Source organism: Rissa tridactyla, chromosome 5 (genome assembly GCF_028500815.1).
Source record: "Rissa tridactyla isolate bRisTri1 chromosome 5, bRisTri1.patW.cur.20221130, whole genome shotgun sequence".
Taxonomy (NCBI): Eukaryota; Metazoa; Chordata; class Aves; order Charadriiformes; family Laridae; genus Rissa; species Rissa tridactyla.
The window spans coordinates 57,203,032-57,216,280 of NC_071470.1; the positions used below are offsets into that span (position 1 = coordinate 57,203,032).

Here is a 13,249-nt window from a genome sequence, read left to right on the forward strand (position 1 = left end):
GATGTGAGAAACCACCTCAAACTGCTGCAGGGCTCACTGACGGACACGAAGCAAGGGCTCCAAATACAGGCTACGGTGAAGCTACGGCAGATGAATTTAAGTAGTCTCCAATCTGCTCTGACACTCTGGGCCTGCCTGACTCTTAAGCTCCTGTCCTTATTTATCCTGAGGCTGGCAACGGGGCTGGGCAATGCCTTGTGAGTGAGCTCCCAAAGACGCGACCAAGACTAGAAGTTGGAAAGCAGATTTCAAGGGCTCTGGGAAACGCCAAGTGGTACGCTTTATCACTTAGGCGCCAAGGCAACGCTTCTTTGCACAGGAAAGCGCATTAGTGCAGATGTTAACATGGAAAAGTCATGGGAAGAAAATGATGTTTTGTTCCCTATAGCAGGCTGACTTCAAATGCTAAAACATACTGAAAGCTGATCTGAGATCCATCTATGAGATACCAGAAGCGGAGAAACAGAAGGAAAAGGCTGGGCTGAAAACTACTTGTCAGCATTCCCAAATGAGGTAGTTTCTGACAACTCCAGCACACACAGACACCATCACATTATGAAAACACTGTGCTTCTCGTGACTCTCACACAACTTTGCAGGACTACTTTGGATCTCGGTAATTAAAACACAGTAAAATGCACACAGATATTGTCAACTATTGAATAGCAATGCATTTTCTTGAAATTTCTGAAATCCTAAACAACCAGCCAAACCAAAATAGAAGAATTAAAACAAAGTAGCACATATTTTTTAATTGTCCTGTTTTGTGAAATTCTGCCACATGAAACAGAAGAGACACCCCTAAGTCACTTACAACTCTCAAAATACTGCAGCAATATCTGTGCTGAATTAATACAATTTCATTTTTTCATTGCTCAAGTTAGAAAAAATGAAGAGAAAAAAAGAAAAAAGCAAAAAGAAAAAAAAAGAAAGATGACATATACCTGAAAAGGTTTCAGTGATAAACTGTGATCTACTATGATTAGCTTCTCACTACCACTGCAACAAACATTCCTGGAGAGGCAGAGAGAAGGACTGCGAGAGGAAGCTAGCAGACTTCTCCATTGTAACATACAGGACTGGAGTATGTCAGAGCTATGCTTCTACACAGGATGTAGGTTGGAAGCACATCAAAGAGAGAATTCATACGTGCCACCTTACGTATTCTCAATGTCTATCAAGGCGTTTAGGAAACTGCAGGTCCACTGCTTGTACTGCATGGCAGTGGCATACAGTGGCAAAACACATCAGGTTCTCAAAAGTCAACGTGACCGAGCATCACAGGACAATCTTGAAGGCTGATGTCCAGTCAGCAGGACCTGACTAGGTTCCAAAGTGTTTTGATTTTCCAGCAAGTAAGTTCAGGACAATTGAAATCGCCTTGTTTTCAGGGTGTGTATCTCTGAGACCCTATTTGTTCCCAGGTGTATTTTAAAACAGCTCTGTTGACACGGTCCGGTTACCGGAAATATATCCTACCCGCGTAAGGTCATGACAGCTCATCTGCTAGAGAAGATGACTGTATAAAACAGACAGAAACAAGCTGCTAGGGCTTACAGTAGTGTCTGTGCTTACAAAACTGTATGGATGTCAGCAAGACCAAGGCATTTGCTTCAGAGATGATCACGTACTTTCTTTGTCAACACCTTCCATGCCAAATATCTCCCTAAGAGACTCTAGCTTAACAATGAAAATGTTGTTTAAGCTGAACAGTAGCTGTGCTGGATTGGAAATGTGGAGTACTTCTACAGTTTCTGTTAACACTGTATTTAGGTATCTCAATCTTTAACATCCTCAAGACACCGCTGACGTAAAGAAATACTACTGTCCACCTAATACAGACGGAAAACTGAGCCAGTTACAGCATGTACACTTCCTATCACAGTAAATAATGCCACAGCTGATGGGAGGACAGAAAGGAAATCTCAGGCTAGGGTCAGTCTCTCAGGATCGCAGCTTGCAAGGTTCATAGCATGACATACAGCTGCACTGACAACTCATTGTAAGCACAATAGTATAACTGTGTAGTGCAAGCTGTGCAACCTGCTATTAACACTTGCTTGATATTTAATTATAAAATAAGAATAATTGTAAGAAAACTTCTTAGCTTCACCAAGTGGTATAAAAGCGGGATCTATCATAAAGTTTTCTTATACAAATTCTGCAGGCTTTATTTCAGAGATGGACCATTCTGAATTACTTTCAGCTGAAGTTCGGTGTGCTTTAAGACCCCTGGGCTTTTGGTTCTCTTGAAAGAGAGACACCCCTTTTTTGCTCTGGTCTAAAGAAGATTTCTGGATAGCAAGTGATTGAATAGGAAATTATGCAAAATTCACAGCTGTACAGTAGAACATAAGCTTTCAGACAGTACTGGCCATTGTCTTACGAAAAAACCCACAACTTTCCATGTTAATTTTTCCTCCTTAAAAATTGTGACCTTCATAAGAAGTATCTCAACAACAACAACAAAATCTCAAGTCTTCTGGACGCTTGAAGTGCAAATGAATATAAGGTTTATGTTATATGTTGGTTCACCATCTCTCCATCCAGAACTTTCCACAAGGTAGAGAGAAAAAGAAAAAAGAAAAAAAAAATAGGTAAAGGAAGTTAAGTTTAAAAAAAAAGCCTTCGAGTGAGTGACTTACATAGTTGTCTCTTGCAGACCAGCCTGGATAAAGCTGCATGTGTAGCTGCCTTTCTTTACGAGCTAGTTCATAATATTTTGCTTGTTCTTCACGGGAGAGAGCATGCCACTGCAAATAAAATAAATACCGCATTAGACTAGGAAATAACTCATACCTAGGCAACAAATGACACGACCAAGTGTTTTTGTGACTTTGATTCAGTCTTCCCCACTGCAAAAATGAAATTCATTAGCAATTACAAGCACGCTGTTTATTAACCAACTTTCAGGCATTTGTCAGCTCTGCAACTGCCAAGTGCCTTAAGCAAGACAAAAATCATTTACGGAAACAGGGCTCACCAAATAATCTGCTCACAGAACCATGCTCTCCCAACTCTACCTTAAAAAAAAACAACCAAAAACCTCAAAAACCCAAACAACCAAAAAGCACCCTTTAGCTCCTGACCAAACTGAAAGATTTTGTGTTGCTTTTAAAGGGCAGCGAGCTTCCCACCACAGAAGGGCTTGCTGTCTTGTTTTTAAGCAGCAGTTACACACGGGTTTTCAATGCCAATGCAGAGGACTTTCTGGGCACCAGCAGCCCCCTGGGTTCCAAGATCAACCTCTAAGCTTCAAGCTTCAAGTTACCTGCTTTCTGACTTCTTCTTCTTGTAACAAAAGCAAAGAAAAAGGCAACTGCAAAAAGTTTCTAAGATACCGAAGCCAGAGAACTGTAGTCTTCCAAATTACATGTACTGGCCTCTGTAGCCAAGTAGGGATAAACTTCCTGCTTTTATGTACTTTAAAAAAAACAAACCCTCACAACCTGCATGTTTGAAAAGGCACCAACTACATCAGTATCTAATAATTTTGTTCCTGTTGAAACACCTGTCATAGACCTGAACCAAAAAGAGTAAAGGCCTTTTATTTTTATTTCCACTGCTGCAGCATTAGATGTGTCTTCTTTTTGACTTTGACAACATGCATAAGGGATCCGGGGGGCAGAAGAAGATATTAAAAAAAAAAAAAAAAAAGACAGATGTGAAATCATTAACACACTCATGCAAGAATAATTTACAGAACTAAGATTTCAGATCAGATCACATTTGTATGATTTAATACGTCTTTTTGTTACACATCCGAAGATGTGAACTAAGGTGCTTGTCTGTCTTGACTTGGCAAGTTCGATGTGTTACCGAGAGCGCAGCAGTTCAGCCTGTTTGCAACCCTCAAACTCCCCGTGTGCAGTCTGCAGCTGGGAGGCAGGGAACGTTGTGCCGTGGCATCAGAGAGCCCAGCAGCATGCAAAGCATCAGCTCTTGAGAACCAAGGTGGTTCCTGTTCCGGAAATATAGGATAGTATAGGAAATAGTGACCAGGATGACTGAACACAAAACATTTGATAATAATTAATCTCCAAGCAATTATATTGGATAACTCATGTGTCGTTTGTACCACAGTAAAAGTGGAATTGGAGGGGCTTTCATGGAGAACAGTAACTTGCAAGGAGTTGTCCAAGCTGTGGAAAAAGCAGGAAATGGAGCACTGAGGCTTGATTCATTACCAAAATGGAGATAAATAAGCCACTGCCCTCATTCAGACCAAGAAAACAAGGCTGACACACTAAGCAAGATCGATTACTGAGGGAGTGAGAATGAAAACATGATCCTCGAGACTTGCATGAAAGAATGGAGAAGGCAAGCACCGAGATGTCCTTTAAGAAGAGGTAACAAGAACATCAGAGAGAAGGCAGAAGGCTGCAGAAATCAGGACAAGTACCAATAGATTTCTGCTCTGTTGCGGGGATAGGAAGTCTTCAGATTGTAACAGAGAAGTAGCAGTTCAGGTCATGTACTGACTTCCCACTTGAAAAGCACAGGGATTTCGGAGAGTTGCAGTGCCTCTCAATACTGCTTTAGTCAGTGGTCAAGAAGAGGGGTTCACTGAGCAAGGGGATTTCAATAATCCCTACTCAAACCCAGACTGACACAAAAGTTATCCTATCTCTCATTGTCAGAACGGTCAAGGGCAAAATGGGCATTTACCTCTGCTGCTTTCCCTGGGAAGAACAACACTGACAGAGAACATGAAGTTTGTAATTGTGGGTTGGCCTCTATATTTTTTTTGGAGCATGGAAAGAATGAAACATGCCTACAATGCCGCAGAAGCAAATGGCTCTTAGCAAGGCTGTGGGACATATACTGGGATCATCGGTACTTGGCTGCTGACTTCGCAGACATTCAAAACTTGAGTGCACAAGTCCCTGAGCAACCTGGTGCAACTGGACCTGCTTTGGGAGGGTGTTGGACTAAACGAGCTCCACAGGTCCCTCACAACCTTCATGACTTTACAATTGGACCACATTATATTCACTTTGGAGTTCCATCTCCACTGGCATCCAGTGTCCATCTTTGAGTGATTCCCTCCTGCTCTGATGGACGCCAGCCTAAGAGAGGACCCAGAAGGTGATTTGAGTGCTCCTGCCATGTGTGAATGAGGATATTTCATGCCTGAAGTGCTGACACCATGACATGAGTGGAACAGACACCAATTTGATGATGTTGCGAATGCTGAAAAAAGAAAATCAAGATACTGCTTTTATTTTTAGTTGCATGTTTTATCTCCTATAGCTAATTTGATAGTTGCACATTAGTTAGCACCTCAAGCAGAAAGTGAGCCATCGCACCCAACTAAAGGGAAACACACACAAATTAGCAGCACACGCGAGTACACACACACCCTCCTCCTGTACGTACCCTTCTGCCAAGAATCTGGTTGATAGCTGCGCTTTCTTTCAGAGTACACTCTGCTACAACGTTCGCTCTCATTTCTTTCATGTACAACATGAAAGCATTCAGAGGTTTCTTAATATGAGGTCTTTTTGGCTCTTGTTCTTTTCTCTGTTCGTGCTGAGGCTTCCTAAAACGTGGTGGGGGAAAGGGAAAGGAGGGAGGGGAAAAAGCATCCATTTACCTTCAGCCTAAAAAAAACCCAATGAAAAATTACCAACCTGCAGCTACAGTAGCATTTAAGTAGTAAGAATGAGAATTGCAGTGGTCATGTCCCATCCACTTTCGTATCTTTTCAGACAACTGACTTAATTTAATACTCAGGGAGGATGTCAGGTTGACATTGTATAGCAAATAACATTTGATTTGTGAATCCGCTCCAAATTCATCACTTGTCCCAATTCTCTTTTTGAAAGGCTATCCGCAGTACCCTAGAAGACCACTGCTATGGGCAGGAGGATAGCTCCTTATCCGCTTCTTTCTTAGGCCTTTTCCCTTCAAGTACTAAGAAAAAGGGCTGCTTTTTACTAGTAGATTTTGCAGTTAAGATCTTTTCCAGCAGAAGTTCATGAGTTTGCACTCAAGCAACATCTACAGGTCCACGATTATGTCTGAATCAAAATGACTGTTGCTGATAGCTAAAAAGTGGAATGAGAAATGGCTTCATGTCTCATTACTCTACCCAAACAGTAGCCCAAATCTCCAATTTTAGTTACAGGAGAAGAGTTAAAATTCAAAGAGGACACGAAAGGCACTTTTTTTTTTAACCTCCTTGACTCTTCTTCAGATGGAGTTAGTTCTCAAACATCTCTAGATTAAAGGCTGGTACAGAAAGGCAGACTCACACATGCATTAGCTCACTGTCGTTGTGCGGATGTTCTTGTTTTACTTGAGGTGTTACAATAGCTGGGTGAGGGATTCCAGTTGTGTGAGGGCCTGGAGGACCAGGAATCATGTGATGTGAAAACCTAAAAGAGAAAACAAAGGAAGGTCTGTAACCCCACTGAAGACAGGCATCAAACACGTATGACAGCACTGGGATACCCCAAGAATGCAAACACTACGGAGCTTGCAATGGAAGACAATTCTTTAAGAGTGCATGAAAAATATTTGGCTAAGATTTGTGCATTGTAGCCCACTTATTCAAGAAAAACAAACAAACACAGAAATCCATCAACATTTTGGCTGTAAAGAAGTTATTTTATTACCTTTCAGGCAAACAGTTTTAGCAACGCACACAAAAATCATTTAACGGTTGTACTGTTGCACTGACTAGCAAAAAAATTACACATTTCTTAACCAAAAACTGTATTTCCACACCAAGATATAAACATTCTTTAAAAATCCACCACCAGCCAATGCAAAGGAGGGAACTGCCATGCAGAAACAAATAAAATAAAAAAGAAGAGTTTTTTCAGGAAGTCCCTGATGGCTCTCTAAGGAATCTCTTACTTTTCAAGGTACTTAAGCTAAAAGATTTTAACATCATTTCACTTAAACCCACTATCCTTCCCTCAAATTATTAAAATAAAAATAAACTAAAAAAATCCTGCATCCTAGAAGAATGAGGCGGGGCGGGGGGCAGGGGGGAGGAGACAAGGGGAAAGGAGAGAGAGAGACTTTTGTCCTAAATAAACCTTCTTTTCGGTTGTACAAGAAGGAAGAAGGAAAAGAAAACCAAAGTACCACTAACTCAGTCATCCCACCCTACCAACCCAGGTCATCCTCAAAGATAGCTGAGACGGATGTTGAAGGTGCTGAGCAGTGCAAGCTCAGGTGCAGCAGAAAACCTGCAGGCCTTATTTTGAACTGGTAGAAAGTACCGTTAACATCAAAAGCAAGCTCATGCTCCAAAGGTTGGCTGAATGAGTGCTGGTTAAGGAATCACATCCAGCCTCTCCTTTCTCCGTTCCCTAGTCACCTTGCCCTTTTCCTTCATGCCATCAAAATAAAGCAAACACAAAGCCCTATAACCAAATCAGGTCATTCTACTATGGAGAAAGAATGGGTTTTCTTCCCAATCACCCTGACAGGCACATGCTTATCATTCCCCTGTAAAGAAGTGAAGGGACAGTGATAATCCAAAGGAGCCCACACAAATAGAGGCAAGAGGACCCACCGCTAATCAAGTGGCCGGTCTTAAGTTCCCGTGCAAGAGGATGTGTCTTCTGCAGGTCACACAAAAAAAACCCCCAAGAACCTTGCAACCTTGTGTACACCAAGCACAGGACGCAGAAGCTGTCTTTAGAGTGCAAAAGCAGAGGAGAGGAGGTCTGGAGTGTGTCATGGCCGAGTCTCAGTTAGCATTGCTTGCTTGCACTTAGACATAGACACAGTGCCTGATTCACACACCAGTACAAACACACTGTGCTGGCATCCCCTCGCCATTAGTGGCCTTGGGCTATGAAATACCTACTTGTGAGCAAGTTTCCACACAGAATAATCCCTAAATGATTCAAGACCAGTTACCGACAACTTTGAAATTAGAACTAGAGAACACAGACTAGAGTGACAATCCGCCTGGTTGCATACTTGCATGAGCAAAACCCAAGGATGCAGACTATATGTTGCATCTAGAAATGAACTAACGACTCATTTCAGATGAAACGTCTCAATTAGTTGTTGACAATTCACCAGTGCTCCTAATTGCAACACGTCAGAGACTGCCAAGAAAATGCTGAAATGAGACCAGTGTGGGATCCAGGCAAACTGTATTTACACAAATATGTTAAATAAAAATGTACGCATAAAGTTTTAGCTGACTGAAAAGCAAGCAAAGGCAGACCAAGATGCAAGCAGAAGAGCAACTTGCCCTCTAATGCCAGCAGTTACTACCCAGTCAGACATTCACCTCCTACACCTACCTGGACATGGAAGGGTCGACTGAGAGTGAGGATGGATAGGGCTGCCTGAATCCACTCGAGATGGGATATACAGGCTGACCTTGCCTGAGGTCACAGAAGAAAGGAACCCATCAATCATACGATACGGTATTCAGTAGTTACTCAAGAGTTGCAGGCACTTGATGGGAACTCAGTACTAGTCATAAAAAATAGTAATAGGTAACACTTTCAAGAGTTCTGCTGTATTCAAAGCTAACAAATATTTGAACGCTTTGGACTTTCTCCCTCGCTATTGAAAGATTCCCAGGCGCATGCATGCACACTCTCTGTCCCTATCCCTCTCTCTCATCTAGTTTTAAAAGAACTGGAATCGTATTTGGTTGACTAGCTCTTAGGAAAGAGGCATTTCATTCCAAATAGTTCTACTGTAGATCAGTGCAAGAACACCAGACTGAATTGACAAGCTAGAAAATCTTTTGAACAGTTTTATTCACTGTTTGAAAACTTAGGACTCTCTCCATTTGCGTTGTCTATAGCGAGGTAGAAGTGGCCAGCTTTTCTAAGAAAGTAGAAGTTTATTTGATAAAAAAACCCCACAGACACCTAAAAGCCCACAGCAACACAAGCCCATCTTAACTACTTGAAGTTCAAACTTTGCAATCCAGTAAATGAAGTTTGTTTGAAATCCTTACCTCCTTTATACTCCCACATATATGGAATATTTTGTTGCCAGCCTGTCATTTAGACTCTAGTTTTTACCATCATCACTACATTTTGGTTACTTTCACTTAGCAATGGTTCAGGTCACGACTACAGTTAACACCCTGAAGTAGGATGCTACAGTAATGAAAGAAATACCAGTTCAACCCAAACATCTGAACTGGCCCAGAATGACCACCACACACATCAGTCCTACTCAAGCAGTTACTTATTGACCGGCAGATCAGCTTTCAGAGAGGAAAAAGGGGGGTTTTGGCCTTTGTAGGGTGCAGATTTCATACTTGGAGTACATTACTGGAAATGAGCAGTGCTCAAAGGGAAAGGGAAAAAAAAAAGGGGGAGGAAGTCTCAGCAGCGCTACCGCACAGAAGGCAGCTGGAAGCTGTACAGCACAAGGGGCGGGTGGGTACGTCCTGCTGAACACATCCCCGAGCCTTATAGGATCGGATCTTGTCTCTCCTCGTCTTTCTCTTTTCCCTCTTACCTCCCCCCAGCCTCTGCATCGAGAAACCGTTCAAAAGAAATGATTGACCCCATATGGAAAACGAATGCCAGGAACTGCCTGGTGGTGCTGGAGGTGGGGAGTCAGCCGAGCAGCAACCAACAGGGAGGAAGGGTGAAAAAATAATAATAAAAAATAAATAAAAAAAAAGACTCAGAATTTTAGTTTGGTATCTGATAATAATTTGTCCCAAAAAGGCACGTAGCACTTCCTGAAAGATTTGCCAGCAATACAGCATTTCACCGTCTTCTGTTCTCTCCTTTCTACGCCTATTGTGATCTGGATCATGTTTTCCTCCCATAAACACACTACAAAAAATAAATAATCTGCATCTCTCATTGCATGGGCAAAGGTTAGTCTGCCCATGATACAGATTCTGAAGCACTGAAATTGTTGCTGAGTTTCCTTATTCCTTGCTCTGACAGATCTGAGGCAAGTACCTATTTACCCCAAGCAGACATGAAGCATCCCGCCAAATTGATTACTCTGAAAATACCACGTGTTTCCTCCAAAAGGAAAATAACACCCTGAATGGCAGGGAAAAATCCTGAGAGGGCTAGTATTTTCAAGAGCAGCAAAATCTCCAAATGACAGAGTCTTCTCTCCATACAGAAAGTGTGAAAAGCAGCAGACTACAAAAGTTTGTTCGCCATTTTGGTGCAGTTTCAAGACTTCCCCCCACACACATACTTCAAAGTTCCTTCTTACCTCCCCTCCCCTCACTAATTGCAATTTTGTTTATTACAAATTTACATTTAATTCCTTGAGAACTGTTTTCTGCTATCTTTCCAAATGCCAAGAGCCACGAATCTGAGCCATAAGAAATATATAGACTTCAAAGTGAAATCTACACACTTCAATTTCTGTACGTGTTCAAAAACCAGATTCAATTCATTTCAAAGATCGACATTTTTTGATCTTTTCAACTAAAATAATGTAGTAATTCCTCACTGCAGCGACATTCTTATTTTGTAAATGCTGCAGTTGATTCAACAACAGCGAATGGCGTGAACATGCACCTTTGTCTGAAAAGAAGCTAAAAGATCTTACCAGCCAAGAGGTGGTGTTATCTGTCCAACCCCCCCTGGAGACAAGGGATAGAAGGTAGGGAGATCAGGAGCTGGAGGATGCCTGGACATGCCTGTTAAAGAGCACAGAAGAATGAATGACTTTCCCCTCAAAATATTACACGTGAGCTACATTTCACAGCTAACACGGCCAACGCTATGATGGAACTGGTGCTCTAGGTAAGACATAAACATGTTCTTGGTTGGGGTTAGAAGCAAAAGGCTACCCACGCCACCTTCAAAATAATAAACAGCTTGCACACGATATTGCAATTCAAAGCGAAATAATGGAAAAAACAAAGTGGAAGGAGGGAATAAATGTACGGGTAAGGGCCTGTGCAAGTTTAGATCTCCTGTAAAGCGCGTTAGGGAATACTGTCCTCTCAATGGTTTCACCAAACCCGATCGGATCCTGAGGACCTCTCCTCACACAGCATGAAACAAGAGGAAAATAAAGCGTTGTCAAAGAGGCAGAGCAGCAGAGCTATTAGATTAGGTAAATTGCTACTTGTACGTTTTCACGGGTTCCCTTATGGATTCACAGATTTTGGAAACTTGCTACCACAGAGGATCAGTGGTTAATTAAGAATCATTTTCAGGCCTGTAATGGTCACACTTGATATGATTCATTTGGCTTCCAATTGTCACTCCAGCTCCAACTAAGCTCTTCATCAAGTTGACTCCTCTGGGCTCCAAGGTCAATCTGTTTTGCATTGGTAGTATTTCATGGAAAAATAAGAGTCCCATCAGAAATGATCCATCAGCTCACATTGCCCAGAACACAGAGTCCTACAACTGCAAGAATCACCTCAAGATTAAAGCTAATCCTTGTCCCAAAAGGGTCTGTGGTCTCCATTCTTCACCTAAAACCTTGTGCCCCCAGGAGACATGGAATTACAGTTGCAGAGGCCACAAAGACATTGGTTTATTTAAATGTGTTTGGGGGAGAGGGGGCTGAAGCAGAAGGAATTGTTAAGTCTACTTCACATGTTAAATCAGCTGCTTTAAAAGGGCATTAAATATTTATGTGGTGACACTCCAAAGGTCCAAGACTGAGTGTGTGCTACCTTGAGACTCGGTTTATAGACTGATGCTACTGATTTATTTCCCCCCCCTAGTTTGTATTTAAATCTTCTGAATTTAATTATAAGATTTGAAGAATATCTTTCGGGATCGTGCACAGAAAAGGACGAAAAACAATACTGGTGGTGTCACTGTCTGGAAAAAGCTAAATTCTCAGACATGGGACCACAACCTGAGGATCTTTTTTTTGGTCAGTTGTTTTTTCAAAGGCATAAACCAGCTGGTGGCCGACAGGAGAGGGAACACTTTATATATACCAGGGTTTTTATGTGAGTTAGAAAACAAAAAAAGGTGAAAAACAAGCCCAGCCTTTCATCTCTCGCATCTCTGGTGATGGCCAATGCTCCTGGGAGTGTTGACATGACCTTGTCCCTGCCAGACCAAGTTCTGTGCAAGGAGCTGGGCCGCTCCTTACCCAAAATCTGCGTTTCTGACCCACAGAGACGATGCTGCCCCTTCTGCACCAATGCACAGTGGTTATTGCTAGTCCAAAACTTGTGGCCCTTATGCGGGGCTGTCAGCTACCTAACACCCAGCAGGAACACATGCAGTTACCACAAGGCCAGCACTCTTTGAAGCAAGCTTTTGCTCACAGGAGGGTTAAGAAAAAAGTAAAATAAAATGAAAGGGAAGAAAGAAGTGGCTGCCTTTAGCCAGGCGGTGGCTGTGTGTCCATCCCGACGTGCCTGAGGTGCAAGAGGCGGCACCGTGGGCAAGCTGCTGTGGACCCCCCCCATCACCTCCCCGCTGGGGGATTTTGGTGGGAGGAGAGCACCCCGGCGTCTGGGCTGGGGCACTGGGGCAGCGCCTCGCTCCAGACCCACGGTGGGAGGCGAGGACAGAAACAATGGTCGGAGGCATTTGGCAGAGGACCTGAGGGGGAAAAAAAATAATCCTCTGTTCACAGCAACCGCATGGGCCACTTCGCCGGGGCTGCTCCCACACGCCAGCGGCGCTGAAATGGGGAGCATGGAAAGACCACACACATCTAGGAGACCGTCACAGCCAAAACCAGAAGTCTCCAGCCTGTGTTATCTGTCCCCATCTCCACCAGATGCTGTGCAAAGGGATGGAGAGCCCATTCAGGACCACCGGAGGGGCACAAGCTCTGCGACAGAGATGCCCCTGGCCGCCCCCCACGACAGCCCCCCTCTCTGGGCTTGTGCTCAGGGATGGGGACGTGAGCAGTGGGATGCACTGGGGCTGGAGAAGGGAGAGGGCGCGACGAGGCAGAAGGGAGGATGGGCAGCAGAAGCAACAAACCAGATGTTCAGTTTGTGTCTGCAGGAGAGGAGCACAAAAATAAACCAGGGGTAACGGCGAAGAACTGGGGTGCAGGAGGGCAAAACACATGGTGCAGTAAGTGAAAACCTCTCGAGCTCACAACTGGGGCAGCAGCGGGGTGTGCCCCCGCCGCCACAGCCAGTTTGGGCAAGAGGTGGAAATCCCGTACTCTAATACATGTGGCACCCATGGGATTTCAAGGAATGAGCATGAATATCCCTCTCCCAGGCACTGACGCAAAGGAGGAAGGCAAATGAGGACAGGAGGTCTCCATTTGCTTCTTCCAACTCTGGAAAAGATATTATACACATATTTACAGACCCGGCTTTCCAGGCAGAG

The 13,249-nt window shown here is 43.3% G+C and overlaps 1 protein-coding gene across 4 annotated transcripts in view; it reads right to left on the minus strand.

The window, feature by feature from the left end:
- Positions 1–13,249, minus strand: part of LEF1 (lymphoid enhancer binding factor 1) — a 69,696-nt gene that overhangs the window by 14,776 nt on the left and 41,671 nt on the right. For 2 of the 4 annotated variants that reach the window (XM_054203794.1, XM_054203791.1), the window contains exons 5-9: positions 10,527–10,617; positions 8,276–8,359; positions 6,257–6,379; positions 5,379–5,541; positions 2,645–2,752 (exon numbers count right to left, since the gene is read on the minus strand). In XM_054203794.1, coding sequence (XP_054059769.1) covers positions 2,645–2,752; positions 5,379–5,541; positions 6,257–6,379; positions 8,276–8,359; positions 10,527–10,617 — 569 coding nt within the window. The remainder of the gene's footprint in view (positions 1–2,644; positions 2,753–5,378; positions 5,542–6,256; positions 6,380–8,275; positions 8,360–10,526; positions 10,618–13,249) is intronic. The other 2 variants (XM_054203792.1, XM_054203793.1) reach the window with 1 other exon arrangement.